The 16968-nt window shown below is 38.4% G+C and overlaps 1 protein-coding gene across 4 annotated transcripts in view; it reads right to left on the reverse strand.

Annotated features, from left to right (window-relative positions):
• The window catches only part of ptprua (protein tyrosine phosphatase receptor type Ua), a 229801-nt gene that overhangs the window by 17462 nt on the left and 195371 nt on the right, over window positions 1-16968 (reverse strand). For all 4 annotated transcript variants that reach the window (XM_067611584.1, XM_067611582.1, XM_067611583.1 and 1 more), the window contains 5 exons: window positions 16260-16296; window positions 7328-7425; window positions 5179-5295; window positions 4840-4994; window positions 2409-2544 (listed from right to left, as the gene is read on the reverse strand). In XM_067611584.1, coding sequence (XP_067467685.1) covers window positions 2409-2544; window positions 4840-4994; window positions 5179-5295; window positions 7328-7425; window positions 16260-16296 — 543 coding nt within the window. The remainder of the gene's footprint in view (window positions 1-2408; window positions 2545-4839; window positions 4995-5178; window positions 5296-7327; window positions 7426-16259; window positions 16297-16968) is intronic.

Genomic DNA, 16968 nt, shown 5'->3' on the forward strand with positions numbered 1-16968 from the left:
CACACAGCGAGGGGAACGTCCACAAATTTACAAAGTAACACAAAACCCTCACTGCACTTATGAGCCTCCTAACTGTTAATTGCCCACTTGTGAAGAACAATAGTGAATTTAATTACTGCTGTTGAATGTTGACTAATAGTCATAACTGTCTAACATTCTTCACATTGCCATGCTCACTCTGAGGCATTGTTTCCAAGAATTAAATTGCCTATAAAAAAAAGTACAGAAAACACACATCAGAGAAGCCAAACACTGCCCACACACAATATTCAAATAACATCATGAGCTGTGCAATTAACTAGGAAACTAGGAAATTTGTTTTGACATCCAACCAAGATCAAAGAGGCGAAGATACATTCGAAATTACAGGCATAAAACTGTTTCTCTTCCAACTTATTTATTATTTTAAATGTGTTCTGTAATTGCAGATATGTGCATTCAACTGGTAGACGAGCTCTAGCTGAAAGGTGAAAAGGTGAAATAAAAAGGGGAGATAAACACCATTGTTTTGCTGTTTACTGTACCGTCTCTTTCTGACGTGTTAAGAAGAGAGCTTTTATGAAAATATTGTCAATAGTTTTATTTGCTCTAGTAATTAATGTCTTTCTATGGTTTGTTTGTTAGAATACTGCGAGTTCACACTTGCCTGTCTAAGTACACTTTAAATAGAAAAAACCTGCAATTGTGTGTTTATTTACATAATCAAAACAAATATCTTTGTGTATTTAGAGATCTATGTCTTTAATGAGTGTTAGTGTGAAAGTATTGTCTATGCTAATATGATTTATTCTTTGTAGGTGAATGTTTCAACATGATTATTATTTTTAAATCAGTGTAGAGTGACGATTATGCTGAATGGCCTTTAAACCGAAAGTTCATTTTTACCCTTAAGGATTTCGCAAGTTTTGCTTTCTGTGCAGAGTTGTAGAGAACCATTATTAGTGCTGGAGAATAACAAACTCACACTGTACTTTCAATATTTCCATGCTAGTGTGCTAGTATAGTGATGCTAGTTCATACATTTATTGCCACTACATTTCAGAGGGGACTAGTGTATACATTTTACTCCTCTACATTCATATGAAAGCTATACTTAATATTTTTCAGTTTCATGCTTTACACACAAAATATAATAACCATCCTAAATTAGGTGTTTTGTAATTAAACTGCACAAAAACAGTTAAATTAGCTACACCTGGACCAGCTACAACATCAAATAATAACATAAATAATCCAGTAATAAAATGTACAACACCCTGAGAACCTTCACTTTTCATACTTAAAGCTGCACTAATCAGTTTTCATTATATCAACAAATATCAAATAACTATATAACATTAATGGTGTTGTTCGCAACCCACTAAGAATTATAATCAAACTTTGCAGCTCCATGATGCTTTTAGCCTCTTTTAATGCATTGCTATGGTTTTCTGGACTGTTCTCATCAGCACACAGCAGGTGGCTGTTTTCAGCAAAAATAGCTCTGACAAACCCACTGTACACTACCTGCCCAACAACAGACAGCAGACAGACAAAGCTATTGCCTAGCTGCTAAGTCTACGGCGCTCTTTAGCCTTTTAGCTTGTTTCGGTTTTCCTGCTAACAAACTCCACTCTTAACAAGCTTGTTTCTAGCCAAAGCAGGCGACTATTTTTGGCAGAAAAATATAATAAAACTACTGTACACTACCTGCCCAACAACAGACAGCAGACAGACAAAGCTATTGTCTAGCTGCTAAGTCTACGGAGCTCTTTAGCCTTTTAGCTCATTGTTTCGGTTTTCCCGCTAACAAACTCCACTCTTATCAAGCTTGTTTCTAGCCAAAGTAGGCGACTATTTTTGGCAGAAAAATCTAATAAACCTACTTTACACTACCTGCCAAACAGCACACAGACAACTAGCTGGTGGACAAAGTCGATCATCTAGCGGCTAAAACACATAGTTATCAGAGCTAATAAGAGAGTGAATATCATACTTATATTCTTCAGGTCGGCAGAAACACAACTCAAAATGAACGATAATGTTTCTCTATGTCTCTTGGAGGTGTAGCCTAATAGGCCATCATTTGCTAACACTTTCACCATAAAAACTGTCAGACGTGTATTCAGCTTTTTCCACTGCCCTGAACTTTTATTTTTAATGGAGTATTTTTACATTGTGGTATTGCTACTTTTACTTAAATAAAGGATCCGAATACTTCTTCCACCACTGCCCATAGTCATATGAGTGCAGTTTCTGGGGCTTTTCCGGCCTGAGAAGAATACAATTCCAGTGCAACATGCATGATAACAGTCAAATATAAAGGTGATGAAAAACTTGGGCTTCCAGCAGTGTCATATTGAGTGGATCAAATGTGTGAGCAATGTCAGTATGGCTTATCTAACCAGCACTGCTGCCCTCCAACTCACTTCAGTCTGGATCATGTTGATGCGACGGGAGCAGAGGGTCTTCACACAGTTGTAGATATCCACCACTCCTTCACACTCAGCCATATCCAGCATGACATCCAGCACAATGTAGCAGCCGGTCCTGCCTGCCCCCATACTGGTACAGAGGAGAGAGAAGAAGGATCGACAAGCCTGAGTACACCACTGAAATGAAAAAGTCTCAGCGGGGAGCCTTTGGTAATGATCGAGATACTCTGCCCAAAGTCAAGTATAATAAGAGGCTTTGTTCTGGAAAGAAAGAAAAGAAATCCAGTGACCATTATGTTCAAGCAGTATAAGAAGTCTAAGCTGAAGTTTGAAAGTTAAAAACCTTTTAGTCGTAGAATGCTAAGACATTTAATAACGGCCTATGCCCTTCATGTATGGGTCTAAAACACCGCTACAAAGGCATGTGTGGGTGTTTGTGAATGCCTGAGCCCTCTGCAGGTAAGGCTTAGTTAACTTAAAACCTGTCTGAGAGCCTCAACTGGGATATTTTACGCCTCTAGAACTCATCTGTCTTCATTATATATCAATTGTTATTCCATTGAAAGAGAAAAAAATTCTCTGCAGTGCATCAATGTTGTTAAACAAGTACATCATTTATGATGAAATGAAAAAAAATTGGTGCTTTATCAGAATTAGAACCCACAGTCAGATAGCTTGTGTATGCTGGTCGACTGGTTTAAAATGAAAAAATACTCAGCAAAATACTTGTTTGACCCTACAGTATGATATTTATACTTGCTCATGAATGCTCAACTTGTAATGCTGGTATTTCTATTATTACAGTATATGCAGCATAATATTCAATTGTTGGGTTGACTTGGTGGCACATCATGCACAAAGCAATCAGGTGAACAAAATTAAATTTAGTGGGTGACTCATGAGCTACAAGGATGTTATATCTTTGCTACAGATAGTAGGAACAACTGATACATTTTTTATACTTTACATTTGGATCTCATTTCACAGAATAAGTGGTTCAATTAAAATGTTGCTCAACCTTCTAAAATGTGATTTGGACAAAATAAAACGTGAATCGGTGCATATTTCTATCACCTCTATGCAAATATATTCAAGAGGATATGACAAGATTACATAATTACACACATTATTACATCACTGCTGCTTTATCGGAATGTCTGAATTCTGAGGGTTTATTATATAAATGACATCAGGAATCCCAGCAATGGGACGAAAATAGTAGTGTCTACATCATATACACTAATATCTCCCACAATATTTTAAATTAATAGTTGTGTGACACTGCACCTGTTAGTGATGACACAAAACGAGGATCATTGATAAGTGTCTGACCAGTCAATCTACTGTTCAATACAATTAAACAACTGATTGTCTGATGTATAGTTATTAAGGAATGAGTCAATGAGAGAGTGATTTTGTCTCTTTTGATCCACTGGGATGATTCTATCACCCTATGGTGACGTAGAAATGGGTGACATGGCACAAGGACCCCCTCTTGTCTTAACCAGGAACTTTATGGTAACGTACATCCCCAAACACCCTTGCTCTTTTTATTCTTTATTTTTTGGGCTTTCTGGCAGAGCGGGAGCTTGTAAGGGTGAGTAGTAGTAGTGAATGCTTTGTCTATAGTAAAAGAAGTAAAGGCAGGTACCACAGCATATAATCAAAAAATCTGTTTCCATCAGGTATTACTAGTTTCTGCTCTTTTTTCACATGATGAATATTTGATATACTTTTTTGATACGGTATACTTCGGAACTCCTCAAGGAAAGAACTTGCTTCCAATGTTCAGTGTTGTTTTTCTTTTTTAATTTCTGGCATTTCCACTTTGGGCTTTTTTAAAACTGAAAATGTGTCTAAAACAAGTGGATGAAACATACCTTGTAAGCAATGGCCTCTGTAGATTTAACGCCAATGTCCGACAGTCAAACAGAAAATAAAAATCTATAACTGAAGTACAGAGGCGGACAGACTGTGTTTTTTGGTATTTTGGCCTTTTTTATTGGGTATGACATGCAACAAAGGTCCCTGACTGGAATGGAACCAGAGATGTAGTAGTTATGTGGCATGCACAGTAACCGTTCAGCTACCAGGGCGCTCCAGATTGTGCCTTTGTGATTGTGTTGCTGGATGTGTGAGAAATACAACATCCGATTAGACAGTGCAATTTTATTTTTATTATTTGTTATTATCACTATTGTGCTTTCCACCTACACAACCACAGCACCAAGAATATGAAAGTTATTCTGGAAAAAAAATAAAAAAACAAACTGGAATAGAAGTAGATCAGGCAATTTAAGTGTCTTGAAATGCAACGTATAACTGAGAAATATCATATTAAAGAACAGAAGATTATCTAAGGCCGGAATTATCCAAACCCCCTGCACATCTGATGTAACTGTCAGGATGGAGAGTGTTGAGTTACCTGCAATGGACCACCACAGGTCCAGCATCAGGAGGTGTTGAGGTCTTGACCCGGCGCAGGAAAGCCAGCAGGCCGGTAGCGTGGTACGGCACACCGTGCTCAGGCCAGGAGGTGAAGTGGAACTGGCACACCTCATGTTTGGCAGGGTAACCTCTCTAGAAGACGGCAGATTTAATGAGATGCAATCACCATAAAAACAGAAATGTTTGTAGGAGTTCATAAATAGAAACCTATTAAGCAAACCTGAAACAGGATGAGAAATGTGCTATTATTAGTGAGTATACATAAGACAGGCTATATGAAGAGTTGAGATATAAATAATTTGAGAGCATGACTCACCCTCTCCATGGCGAAGGTGCGCACAGTGTACTCTGCCAGTGTTTCTGTCTTCAGTAGGGTTATCTTAATGTCACCATAGAGCTCAGTGTCATCAGGCCAATACTTACAGCACTTCATCTGGACAAAAACAAACAGCTAATTTAGAGAGGTTCACACACACATATATACATCTGATTTATCTCTATGCTAAACAACAAACATTCACAACAAGACACTGAGATTTCAATCAGCAGACAAAGTGCACCGCTCTAATCTTGCCATGGCCTTTGCTAAATATTATGTCTGCACTTTTTCCTGCAGTTGTTGTAATGCTCTCCATCATCAGATCTGAGACATAAAAGTGTTGACACTGGGGTAAAATAAGACATTTTTCCTTCTGATTTCTAGGGGCAGTTCCTACTTTTGGAAACAGAACTTACAGAAGATGAAGGTGTTATTTTTCTCAACTAGTCAGCCTTCCAACCCTGCACTGTTCAGTTTTTGTAAGAGAATGGCTACTTTATTTTTCTGTTGATGCAGTGTTTTTGTGGCGTCGACATTTTCTTCTACTGCTGGCTCTATGGTGTCAACATTTTCTACTGCTTCAGGCTGCGGACTCATTTTCTAATACAAAAACAATATATTTTCTAACCTACAAGGCCTGGGAAAGACTATATTAGCCTATGGGAGAGTACTGTAGTTGAATGTAACAGAGTGAAATGCTAAAATGACATTCTTGTTATTTTTAAAATTTTTTATTTATCTTATTTTACATCATTCTGATGTTCACATTTTTCCCTAAATTCCTTTCAATTTGTGACCCTGGCAGACACTTATTTGTCTTTGTTGCTTGTCTGTTATTTCAGGCTCACAAAATCAGATTTTATATAATTTGAATACTGGTGTATTATGATGTTTTTAAGATGGAACCAGCTGTAAAACTAAAGCTTTTGGCTGTAAAATTCTGGTTAAAGGGGTACTCCATTGATTTATAGCAATGTGCTTCCATAAAATTGGAAGACTCAAAAGGAGCAGGGGCAATGATCCATATCCATTTAGGACAAAACTAACGGTAACTTGCTAATATATGACACATTTAAATTAAAGAGTAAAAGTAAATATTTAAAGTTAATATGGACTATGGTTGACATATCTGACCTGACAAAATACTGTTTAATAATGATGTTAACTGCATAGAATTTAAATTGCATGTCACCAATATAACATACCTCAAATTACAAAACATTAAGCTAACGTAGCAGCAGACTGAATGACTAGTTAGACAGTTAGGTTAGCATAATTGGATATTTCCTACTCATTCTAAACTCCATGAATAATACTAACCCTGAAACACATATTTCTCCATGTATGCATGAATAAATGAAAGACATACCAACATTTGCAAAGAATTGGAAATGAAGTCTTATATATCATGTATCCCTGTTATTTTTGGCAGTCATGCTACAGCTTGTCATGCTAGCGTCCTCTTGTTTACATCATTGATTACTTTTAACTAGATGGCGCGCTACTGATAGCAACCGATTTACTAGCTACAGCATCCTGATGAAAGCACTTATGGTGCATGCATAAGCACATACACGTATACTTAAGGGTATATAGCAGTATATAATATAGCTAGCAGTTACTAAGAACTTAGGACAGAGTTTACACACAACCTTAGTGATGGGTTTATGAATAGCTGGTGCACTGAAAACACACTGAGAAGTACATGATGTGATGAATACATTGAACTGGTAAAATAAGTGAAGTGCTCCTTTAATTTGTCATATAAACAGTAATTTTGTGCTCAATACTAATAACATTTCTAGCTGCAATACCTTAATTGATCACATTTTATACATGCTGTGTTTGGTACAAGCTAAAAACTCTACTGTATTCAACAGAGGCAGGAAAAGCTAATAGAACACAAGCCACAATGTTCCTTCATGAGCTTTCATATACATCAAAGCTTTGACCTTGGAGCACAGCCACCAAAGCAAAAGGTGATCACTCATGATCAAACACATGCAGCCATTTCCTCCCACAATACAGTGTGCAGCAGCTCTTCTGATATACAGAGAATGATAAAGAGAGCTCCAGAAATACATTTCCTCCATCCATCTTCATTGGTGGCTGGAGAGGTCACAGGACAAAGGAAAGGGATACCTACCCTGCCCACTTCCACCAGCTTGGTGATCATGACAATACTGAAGCAGTTCTCCTGCCAAACCATCCGCCAGAAGTCATAGATCATCTCCTGCTTGGGGCCTGTGGAGGAGGTAATATACAGTAGAGGTAGATGGAGGAGTGGGAGAAAAAAAAAAGCCAAGAAGAGAAGGTGGAGGGAGAGAAAAAGAGGAGGATAAGGAAGGCGGAGAGATGAGCCATAAGTCAGAGAAAATAGCAGCAATAACCACAAATGTAGAGGCGCTGTGTAATCCATGCCAGGGAATAGAGTAACAATGTGTCATTCATGAACTATTGCCTGCTCTGTGTTCTCCTAATACTACAGAGAAATGTCATTTCAATACACCCACAAATCCTCAGCCATTGTGCAAACAAGCTCATGTATTGCCTTTCTGTGGCACCAGTGGCTGACACAAATCACAGCCCCCTGGAGAAGCTGACACTTTCATTGATTTCATTATACTGTGGCGTTGATAATATCACAAGGTCCTCCTTCATACTGCCTCCTCTGCTAAATACATTGCACCCCTTTTAGTGAACAAGATGTCTATTCATTTCTACCCACGCGGTTTGTTTAATGGGAATATTATCTTGTCTCCTGTAACAGACCTACATGACTTTTTTAAGAGAAGGTTGCACACATTATCATCCGTCCTGTGTTAGTGTGCTGGCAAAGTGCTACATCTTTTTTTACTTTTATTATATTTTTCTCTATTTATTTATTTTTTTTATTTCAAGTCTATTTGAACATTAGAGCACAACCCCATACAAAATCAATCCAAAGTGCTCAGAGTTATAGAACAATATTAAAAAAGTTAAAACATAACTTGAAACCTAAGTTAGAAGAGTATATGTGACAAAGTAATCTATCTAAAGGTACCTAAAGGTCCATTTACTGCGCTTTTCTGAGCTTTAATCCACATCACATGTTCTCATCACACATGTTCTCATCACAGATTGACACCTGAACCATGTTAAATGAACACCATGAGATGCAGCTATATAGTTTTACAACCTAATAAATGGACCTTTGAGCTTAGACTGTAATGCATTGAGTTTCAGTTCATAAATGAAGACACCATTAATGCAAAGTACAAATCAGCAGGATTTTGGTGCATAAACATTGAACACTCTGTTGTTCCATCTTTACTAATAAGTGTTGTGTGTGTACCCAAAGCCTGATATATCTTATTACTCTGTGCCGTAGAGCTCCATTTTTGTCCAAAAACTATTAAAAACACATCAATGAGCCACATTGTTGCACTGGGTGACATGATCCATGATTATTACCATGTACACACATTGTAGTTTATTTTGTCAGCCCCACACAAACTGTGCTGCTGCCCAAAATACTCAGAATACCACACGTGTATTAATCGTACTGCCACTGATAATAGTCCCAAACGAATGCACTGTTTTCTACTGTTTAAGTAGCATTTACCAAAAGCCCCCCCCCTCTCTGTGACAGTCGCCTTTGAGTGAGACCGTTTGATTTCTGACGTGGTCATACAGTACATCGTAAGAACCAGTTCTGAGAGAAAAATGTAGTTGAAAAGTATGAAAGTAAAAGTAGTGGTTTGGTCCCTCTGACTGATATTTTTTATTTAACCAGGAAGTCCCTTGAAATTGAAATCTATTTTCCGAGGGAGTCCTTTTTCCATTTGCTTCATATATTATTATATATGACATCATTAGATTATTAATACTGAAGCATCAGTGTTAGAGCAGCATGTTACTGTTGTATCTGCCACTGGTGGAGCTAGTTTCAACTACTTTATATACAGTTAGACCATAAATCAGCATAAAACAGCTGTCAGCAGGTGTCCTGACTCTTTGCAGCGAACAGAAAGGTTGTTTTCCTTTTCAACTGCAGCACAACTAAACTGTTTCAGTGACAGTTTCCACTTCAGCAACACTAAACTGTTTCAGTAACAGCTCCGACCAATGAGCCATTGTTGGATGTTTACATTTTTCAAAATAAAAGACCAGAATGTTATTTTCTACCTTTGTTTTTTTTCTGCTGTACTGAAATTGTACCAAACCATGAATTTTGTGTATCGTTACTCATTACACATCTGCACTACAAATACTTGCCCTTCCTCACATTTACATCAACTGAAGCCCACATGACAGATGAATTCAAGCGTGCTTCAGTTCAATCTCCCACCTTCACCTTTGCTCAACGTCTACTGGAGGATTCACACTTTGCTGCCAACAGAGACACTAATGCACTGCGCTCAGAAAGAGGCATCACCATTCTAGCTAGTTGTGTTGATGAGTTTATTTCATACCCACATTGGAACAGTGACGGGAATTATATCTTTACACACACAATACAAAATATCACCAATTTTATCCTAAAAAGTTACTTCTATTATGAAGAGGTGGGGATGCTTAATGCGATGTGAAGAATCAGACCTTGTTATTGAATGGCTTTTAGAAGAAGACCAACGAAAAGGTCATTGCTTTTATCCAGCCTGCTGATAATAAAGGTACGCATAAGTGTTTCTAGTCTGACTGGAATAGAAGGCATTGGATTTTTTAAATACTCCTGAATAAGGTGAAAAAAATAAGATAAAAAAGTCAACATGTCCTTTGAAGCCTTTTTGTCTCCATGGGTAAACAAATACAATGAGGTATACAGGAGTGCTTGTTTTTTGCAGCTTTCTTTCCCCACACTTGTCTTAACAAGAGGAATCAAAAGGTGCGCATTTGACTACACACCACAGGGCAAACACGCAACGACCTATGAAGGCTGAGAAATAAAATAGAAAGAGGAGGAGGAACAACCTTACTTCCCTTGTTAAAAGCCGTACATCTGCAGAGGATGACAACAGCTTTCCTTTTCATAACAGCCAGATTTACCGTAGTCGACCCCGAGGTGAGCTGACGCTAAACCTCTGTACATTTAAACACGCGCAGGTGGGCAGCCTACTTTAACCACTGGTTTCCCTCCTCTTCACAGCATTATTCACAGCTCCCTCCCCCTGTTAGCAATTACCGCGCCGCACTCTATGTGTATTAGTGATATGGGATGTTAATTTTTCAGCAGCAGCAGCAGGAGAAGCCCACTAATGCATTGCCAGAGGGACGGGGCTGTCAGTTAAGAGACGGATGATGTGTGAGCAGCTGGATGAATCTGTATGCATAGCACAACATGTTGCTGCTTTGGACTCGAGCTTTCAGAGTGCGCTTGGCATTTCTCCTCCCTGTCCGCCTCCCCCGACTGCCTCATCTCTGGACATAATAGAGAGTTAGCCCAGAGCACCTGCTGCCTCCTGCAGAAGCACAGCCGCCTTAAGACTCATCCAAGATACAACAAATCAACCTCAACGTGCCTCCATCGCCGACCACCCAGGGCTCACCGCGCGTATACAGAGCGTGTTGTTCAGTGCATGCAGAGCGTGAGGGGCAAGTGACATGTTTAATGATGCAGTGTGTATGATGTGTGTATAAGGCAGTGCGTGTGTGGATACACTACATGTGTCCAAGAGTGGAAACAATGAATTGCAATTACTTTGACATCTATAACTGACTGGTCTATAATTCAAAACTAGGATCTTATTTTTATATTTCTAATGATCAGTTCTATTTCTATAAGTGCTATATCATTGTATTGTCGTTGTAAAGGTAGTTATTTCACAAACTGACACAGAAGTTATCATTACTCATGGGAATGATGGTCAAAAAGTACCAAAAACTCAGCTTATGAAAAACACATCAGAACTTTCCTCAGTCAGTTTTGAAATTGCTATTTAAATTGCAAGTTATGAAAAAAGCTTATTCTATTCTTTATTTCTTTCCACGAATTAGATGAAAAGATCAATATCGATCTCACATCTGTTCATCGAGTACAGAGCTAGAGAATGCTGTAGGTAAGGTAGTGGAGAGATGCGTCTGTCACCACGAGGTCTTACAAGACCGCTGCGAGATTCAAGATGGCAGCCCCCTGCTGTTAGATTGTAAACACAACTTCTACTTTTTCATTCTTCCCACGAAAATAAACCCCTTTTTCTGGACCCTAACAACCCTTCGATCTGGAAAACCTTGAGGACTACATTGATGAATACTTGACCATGACCATGAACACTCTCACAGGCTGAGACAAGGACTATTCGGCCTCCACACCGACCACCAGGAGATGCTGGTAATCTGACTCCATTCACGGCTCCTTGGACGATTCATGCTGTACTGAAGTCAGGGACATGTAATTTCAGTTGACAATAAACTCTCTGGACTAGATGCGAGAATCACGCTTGTTGAAGTGCTTCACAAGGAATTCCATCAGCTGCGCAAAAGCCTGGAATTCACCCAGGAACGACTGACCGCACTAGCTAAAGAAAACAAATCCCTCCAACATTCTGTTACCTCCCTCACAACTCAGATCGCCTCTGTAGCTAAAGAAAACAAATGCATGAAAGAAACCGTACTAAATCTTCAATCATACAGCATTAGAGACAACCTCGTTTTTTCCCCCAGTATCCCAGAGCGAACACATGACGACAACCCAGAGCAGTTGATAAAAGAATTTATGATCACTCGCCTCCAAATCTACCCGGACACAGTAAACGACATTACATTCCACCCAGTACACCACAAAAAAAAACACCACAAACAAATGCCCAAGACTCATACTAGCAAAATTTGAACATTTCAAACAAAAACAACAGGTAAAACATCACAGCAGACAACTGAAAGTCACGGACTATGGACTTAACGACCAATTCCCCCAAGGAATCCTGGACAGACACAAAATACAAACTCCCATCAGAAAACAGAACATGCAAGAAGGAAAAAAAAAACAGTTATTTCAGTCGATAAGTTGCACATTGATGGCAAACTCTACCGTGACAAGAAAATAACCTCCCGGCTGCCGACTTGTATTGTTAATGAAAATGCACCTTGGTTTCAACAGGCACCTCAGCCCTTGGGGGAAAAAAAACAGTTCAAGTGAAATTTTATAGTTTATGTCTTTGTATTTTATGTCTTCCCTTTTTTGATTTTTCTTTGTCTCTCTTCCTTTCTTCATACCAGACCCACTCATCCAAAACATACCCATGCACTCCATCTCTGAGAAGACCCATGTCTACCCATTCATATTCAACACACACACATACAATCCACTCATGCTCTACACCTGTGGCAGAACACTTGTTTACCCATGTACACACAAACATACCCAGATGTGCATATGCCCATACATACATAAGCATAGACATGCACATAACACAAAAACCATTCAAACAACAGATTCCTGCATCCTGTCACCATGAACTCACTTGACTTTGTACCTGAGTGGAATTGGTTCACAGTAAAGAAGACTTAAGCTACTCAACCACATAAATAAATTACAAACAGATATATGCCTTTTACAAGAAACTCATACATCCAGATCTGACATAAATTAAGAACACCGCAATTTAATCAAAACTCCTCTGCCCATTTCAACTCTAGGAAAAGAGAGGGAGCTATTTTAATACACAAAAACATCTCATTTATTCATAACAACACCATCACAGATCCTGAGGGATGATTTATCATAATAAATATCACAATACACAACAGCCTAATCGCTACTGCGTGTACTGACGGCCCAAATAATGATGACTTATCCTTTTTCACCTTTCTCTCTAATCTGTCGGACTTCTGTCGGATTTCAATACAGTTGTGAACCCGTCATTAGACAGGTCTAACAATTTAAACATTACACATAACTGCCAATCCACAGAAACAATTAAATAGCTCATGAGTGGTTTTGGGCTTGGTGATTGTTGGTGATTAAAACACCCTCTCTAATCAGTAACTCAATTATTTCCCAAATCTCAGACATACTAATACACCCCATCACCATTAGCGAGCCATCATGCTCCTGTCTTCCTCACCTGGAATACCAACCATTCTCACAAACCATCCAACAGATGGCGATTTAATACATCCTCACTCGATGACCCTGACTTTGATAATTATATTAAAAGAGAGTGGGATTCTTACCTTGAAATAAATGATTCGACGGAAATAGCAACATTTTTTATTATTAAGAATATTAGTAAGAGTATTAAGAGGAAAAATCATATCATAGTCTACACACAAGAAAAAGAAAGACAACGAAAAGGAAATGTACTTAGAGCAAAAGATCAAAGAAGTAGAGAAGATCAATGTAAATAAACCCACAGTATGAATCCAGAATGATTTACGGAAATACAAATTACAACTGAGTGAGCACACAAATAGAAAAAACTCAGTTCCTCCTTCACAGACTCAGAGATGAAAATTTTGAATACAGTAATAAATCTGGCAAATACCTGGCCAACCAAGTCAAGCGAAACAAAGATAAAACAAAGATAAAACAACAATCAATCTGGAATCCAATCATTCCTGCATCGATTTCACTCATCAACCTCTTTTTACCTGTCCACCATCCGCAATAAACATGCACACCGTGACTCACACACACGTATATATCTGCCATTACACATTCACTGTGATCCCTACAAATTTTTAATTGAACATTCAATTCCACACACACACACACAGACATCACCCCCAACCCCCGCCCTCCAGCTCCCTCTAATCTATCCCTCCCTCCCGTTTTTCCTTTGTGTTTTGTTTTTGTTTTTCCTCTTTTTCCTCCTCTTGCTGTCTTTCCCTCTAAACTGCTCCCGCTAACCATCATTATATCAGTATGCATACTCGCTACTTAGCCCAATTTTCTATCACGTGCACATTTCCCAACACTAACTTTCGATACTCTCGTTTCTTTTACTTTTTTTCCCTTTCTCTCTTCCTTTTCTTTCTTCCTATAATTTTAGTATCTTCTTGCAGGGCCATGGAATTAAACCTAACTACACATACCCACCCGCCATCCCATCCTCCCATCCAAAACATTGTTCAGTAACTCATCACTATTATGATTTGTGACATGAGGATGGTGTTAACGATGAAGATGTTTATTATGATCATTTTGATGATGATGACCGTTATTGTTAATATTATACTATTACATATGTTAGATACTATTGTATATGAGGACAAGAATGAGGAGTAGCTGACACATTATTATTATCACTATTATTAACATTGTTGTTGTGATATCATTATCATCATCATTATAATCGTTCTGAATGCTATTACACAGACTAGTAGCATGAGGATTAGGATGGGATAAATATTACACTGATTATTTCTAATAGTACAGTGATGTTGATTTTTATACAGATGATGACGATGATGATGGGGATTATTATTATTGTTTTGCTATTACACATGTTAAAAGGATGACAAAGGTGATGATGAAGGTATTTTTTGGGGGGGGTTTCACCCCCTGATAAGAATTATTTTTCCTTACTACCAGACAACACACAAAACAACTCTACCATAATCTCTCAAAGAAGCATCAATACAGCTGAAAAACACTATAAGATAATGTGTTTCAGTTATGCCAAAAGCAGAGCCAATTTAGGAATTTCAAATCAATGGTTAAATATGGTTAACATGTATTTAGCAGCAAGGCATGACTATTAATGTTTTGTGTTCATCAACAGAGGCACTTTATATTACTAGGCATTGTCACTTCATAGTAAAAATTCAGACATATGGTTATTTTGGATCCTTACATGATGGATTTTAAATAGGTTGCCAGATAATGTTAGATTTTCAAGAGTTTTTGTATACTATATAATATGCTGTGACTGTGATAGCATGCAGTACCTATGTCAAACAACTTTATGTCACAGATTTTACTCGACTGTGTTGTTGCCATGAACTTTGACAGGCTTGGACAACTATGAAAATTCAGTAGAGAAACTTTTTTTTTAAATTTTCATATTTCAGTTTTATGCATAACTGCTTGTGTTTTGTGTTATTTTCCATTTTGTATGTATGTGTGTATACTGTATGACCCTTCTGTCAAATTAGTGTCTTTCTACATTGTTTCTGCAGGTTATGTAGGTATTGTTTATTTCATACATGTATTTGGAGTCTGTTTTATAACAGAATAAAATCAAACTTATTGAAAATGCTAATACTTTTTTGCATTTTTAAGGCACTATTTTTTGCATGGGAAACATGGTAAATATGTAAAATTAATGATGTTTTTTAGTTTCTATTTTTTAAATCAAATTAGTTACTTTTTTTTTAAATTGTATTCATGTTAACTGCAGTAACTTTAGTTCCACTTCAAGCACAATGTCACCAAAGTGCTTCTACCTGAACAGGCACTCTTTCCACCTCTTTCTGTAACGCAGAAAGACTTTGTGAGCAAAAATGTGAGAGAAAGAGAGAGAAATTTTCAGAGGTTACTTTGGTGAAGCGGTAGAATGAGACCAAAGTGAAAGATGGAAAGAAATCAGAGGGGGATTACGTACTGAAAAACATATTCACTGAATAAATAGGATCAGAGCCGGGAGAGAATAAAGAGAATGTCTTGCTCTCTTTCTCTCTCAGTGTCTTTCTCTCCTTTCTTTCTGTCTCTGTCTTTCTTTCTGTGAGTGTGTGTATGTGTGTGTGTGTGTGTGTGTGTGTGTGTGTGTGCCGCTTGGGGAATGCAGCCTATATAGTGTATCAAACTGACATCAGAGAGTTGGTGCACCACACATGCAGATGGCGGGGAGGAGAGACACAAAAGCAGAACTTCACAGAGAGCGACAGTCAGTAGTGTTACAGTGCAGATTGACTGACAATTACAGTTGACTGTTATGGGAGTGTTTCTCACAGACGGAGGAAAGTGATGCTTTATGGTGGAAATCCAGATGTGAGCATGATGCAACACAGACTCCTTGATGTTTATACATTAATAATTCAGTAAACTAATTTTAATATTGTCAACTGTGGTGCTGTGTAAAGAAAAGCACAAACAAACACGAATATTGGCAATCAAACACTGGCCTGTTGCTGAGTGTTTTACACATGAAACTCACCTTGAGTGGCGATGAAGTGGTTTGATCGCTGGTAACCCTGTGTGACGGAGAGAGTGAGAAAGATGATGGAGAAAAGAAAAAAAAAAGATGGGAGAGAGTTAATAATTACAGGAGCACATGATGAAGTGAGACTCAGGGACCTCTAACTCTCATTTCACCCCTCCCATCCATTCTCTTTCTCCATTTTCAGCATCAAGTCATCTCTTATTCATCTCGGAGCTGAGTTTCATGTCAGCGCTCTGCTGAATTTCTGTTCTGCTTTTGACTGAAGATATTTCAGCGCCCGTGAAAAGTAATCTGCGCCGCACTATCGGCTGAGTGCAATGATGCTCTGCTTAAAATACATTAGCATGTTTGGCCGGCCAAATTCTTTGCACTGTTTGGAATCCGGGTTTAGTGCGAAGGGTCGCACTTGAATTATAATGCATAGAAAAATGGCATTAATTCAAGTTTTTCTCTGTCTGTCTCTGAGCCAGGTCATTACATGCAGAGTGAGGGAGCTGCATTTCAAAGGCGGCCTGGTGTGCGGTGCTTTGCATGCAGCCAGCGCTGCTGATCAAAGGTAGATTGACAAGTAAGGGATCTTCAGCTCTGGGAGTAATTCTACCTGAGTGACAGTGACTGATCTGGCTGTCTCCTTTCTGCTCAGCTTGGCATTAGTGCAGTTATGATACAGTGTGCACGGTCTGGAAGGCTATTAGCGGCGTCC

This window comes from Thunnus thynnus, chromosome 15 (assembly GCF_963924715.1).
Source record: "Thunnus thynnus chromosome 15, fThuThy2.1, whole genome shotgun sequence".
NCBI classification, from domain to species: domain Eukaryota; kingdom Metazoa; phylum Chordata; class Actinopteri; order Scombriformes; family Scombridae; genus Thunnus; species Thunnus thynnus.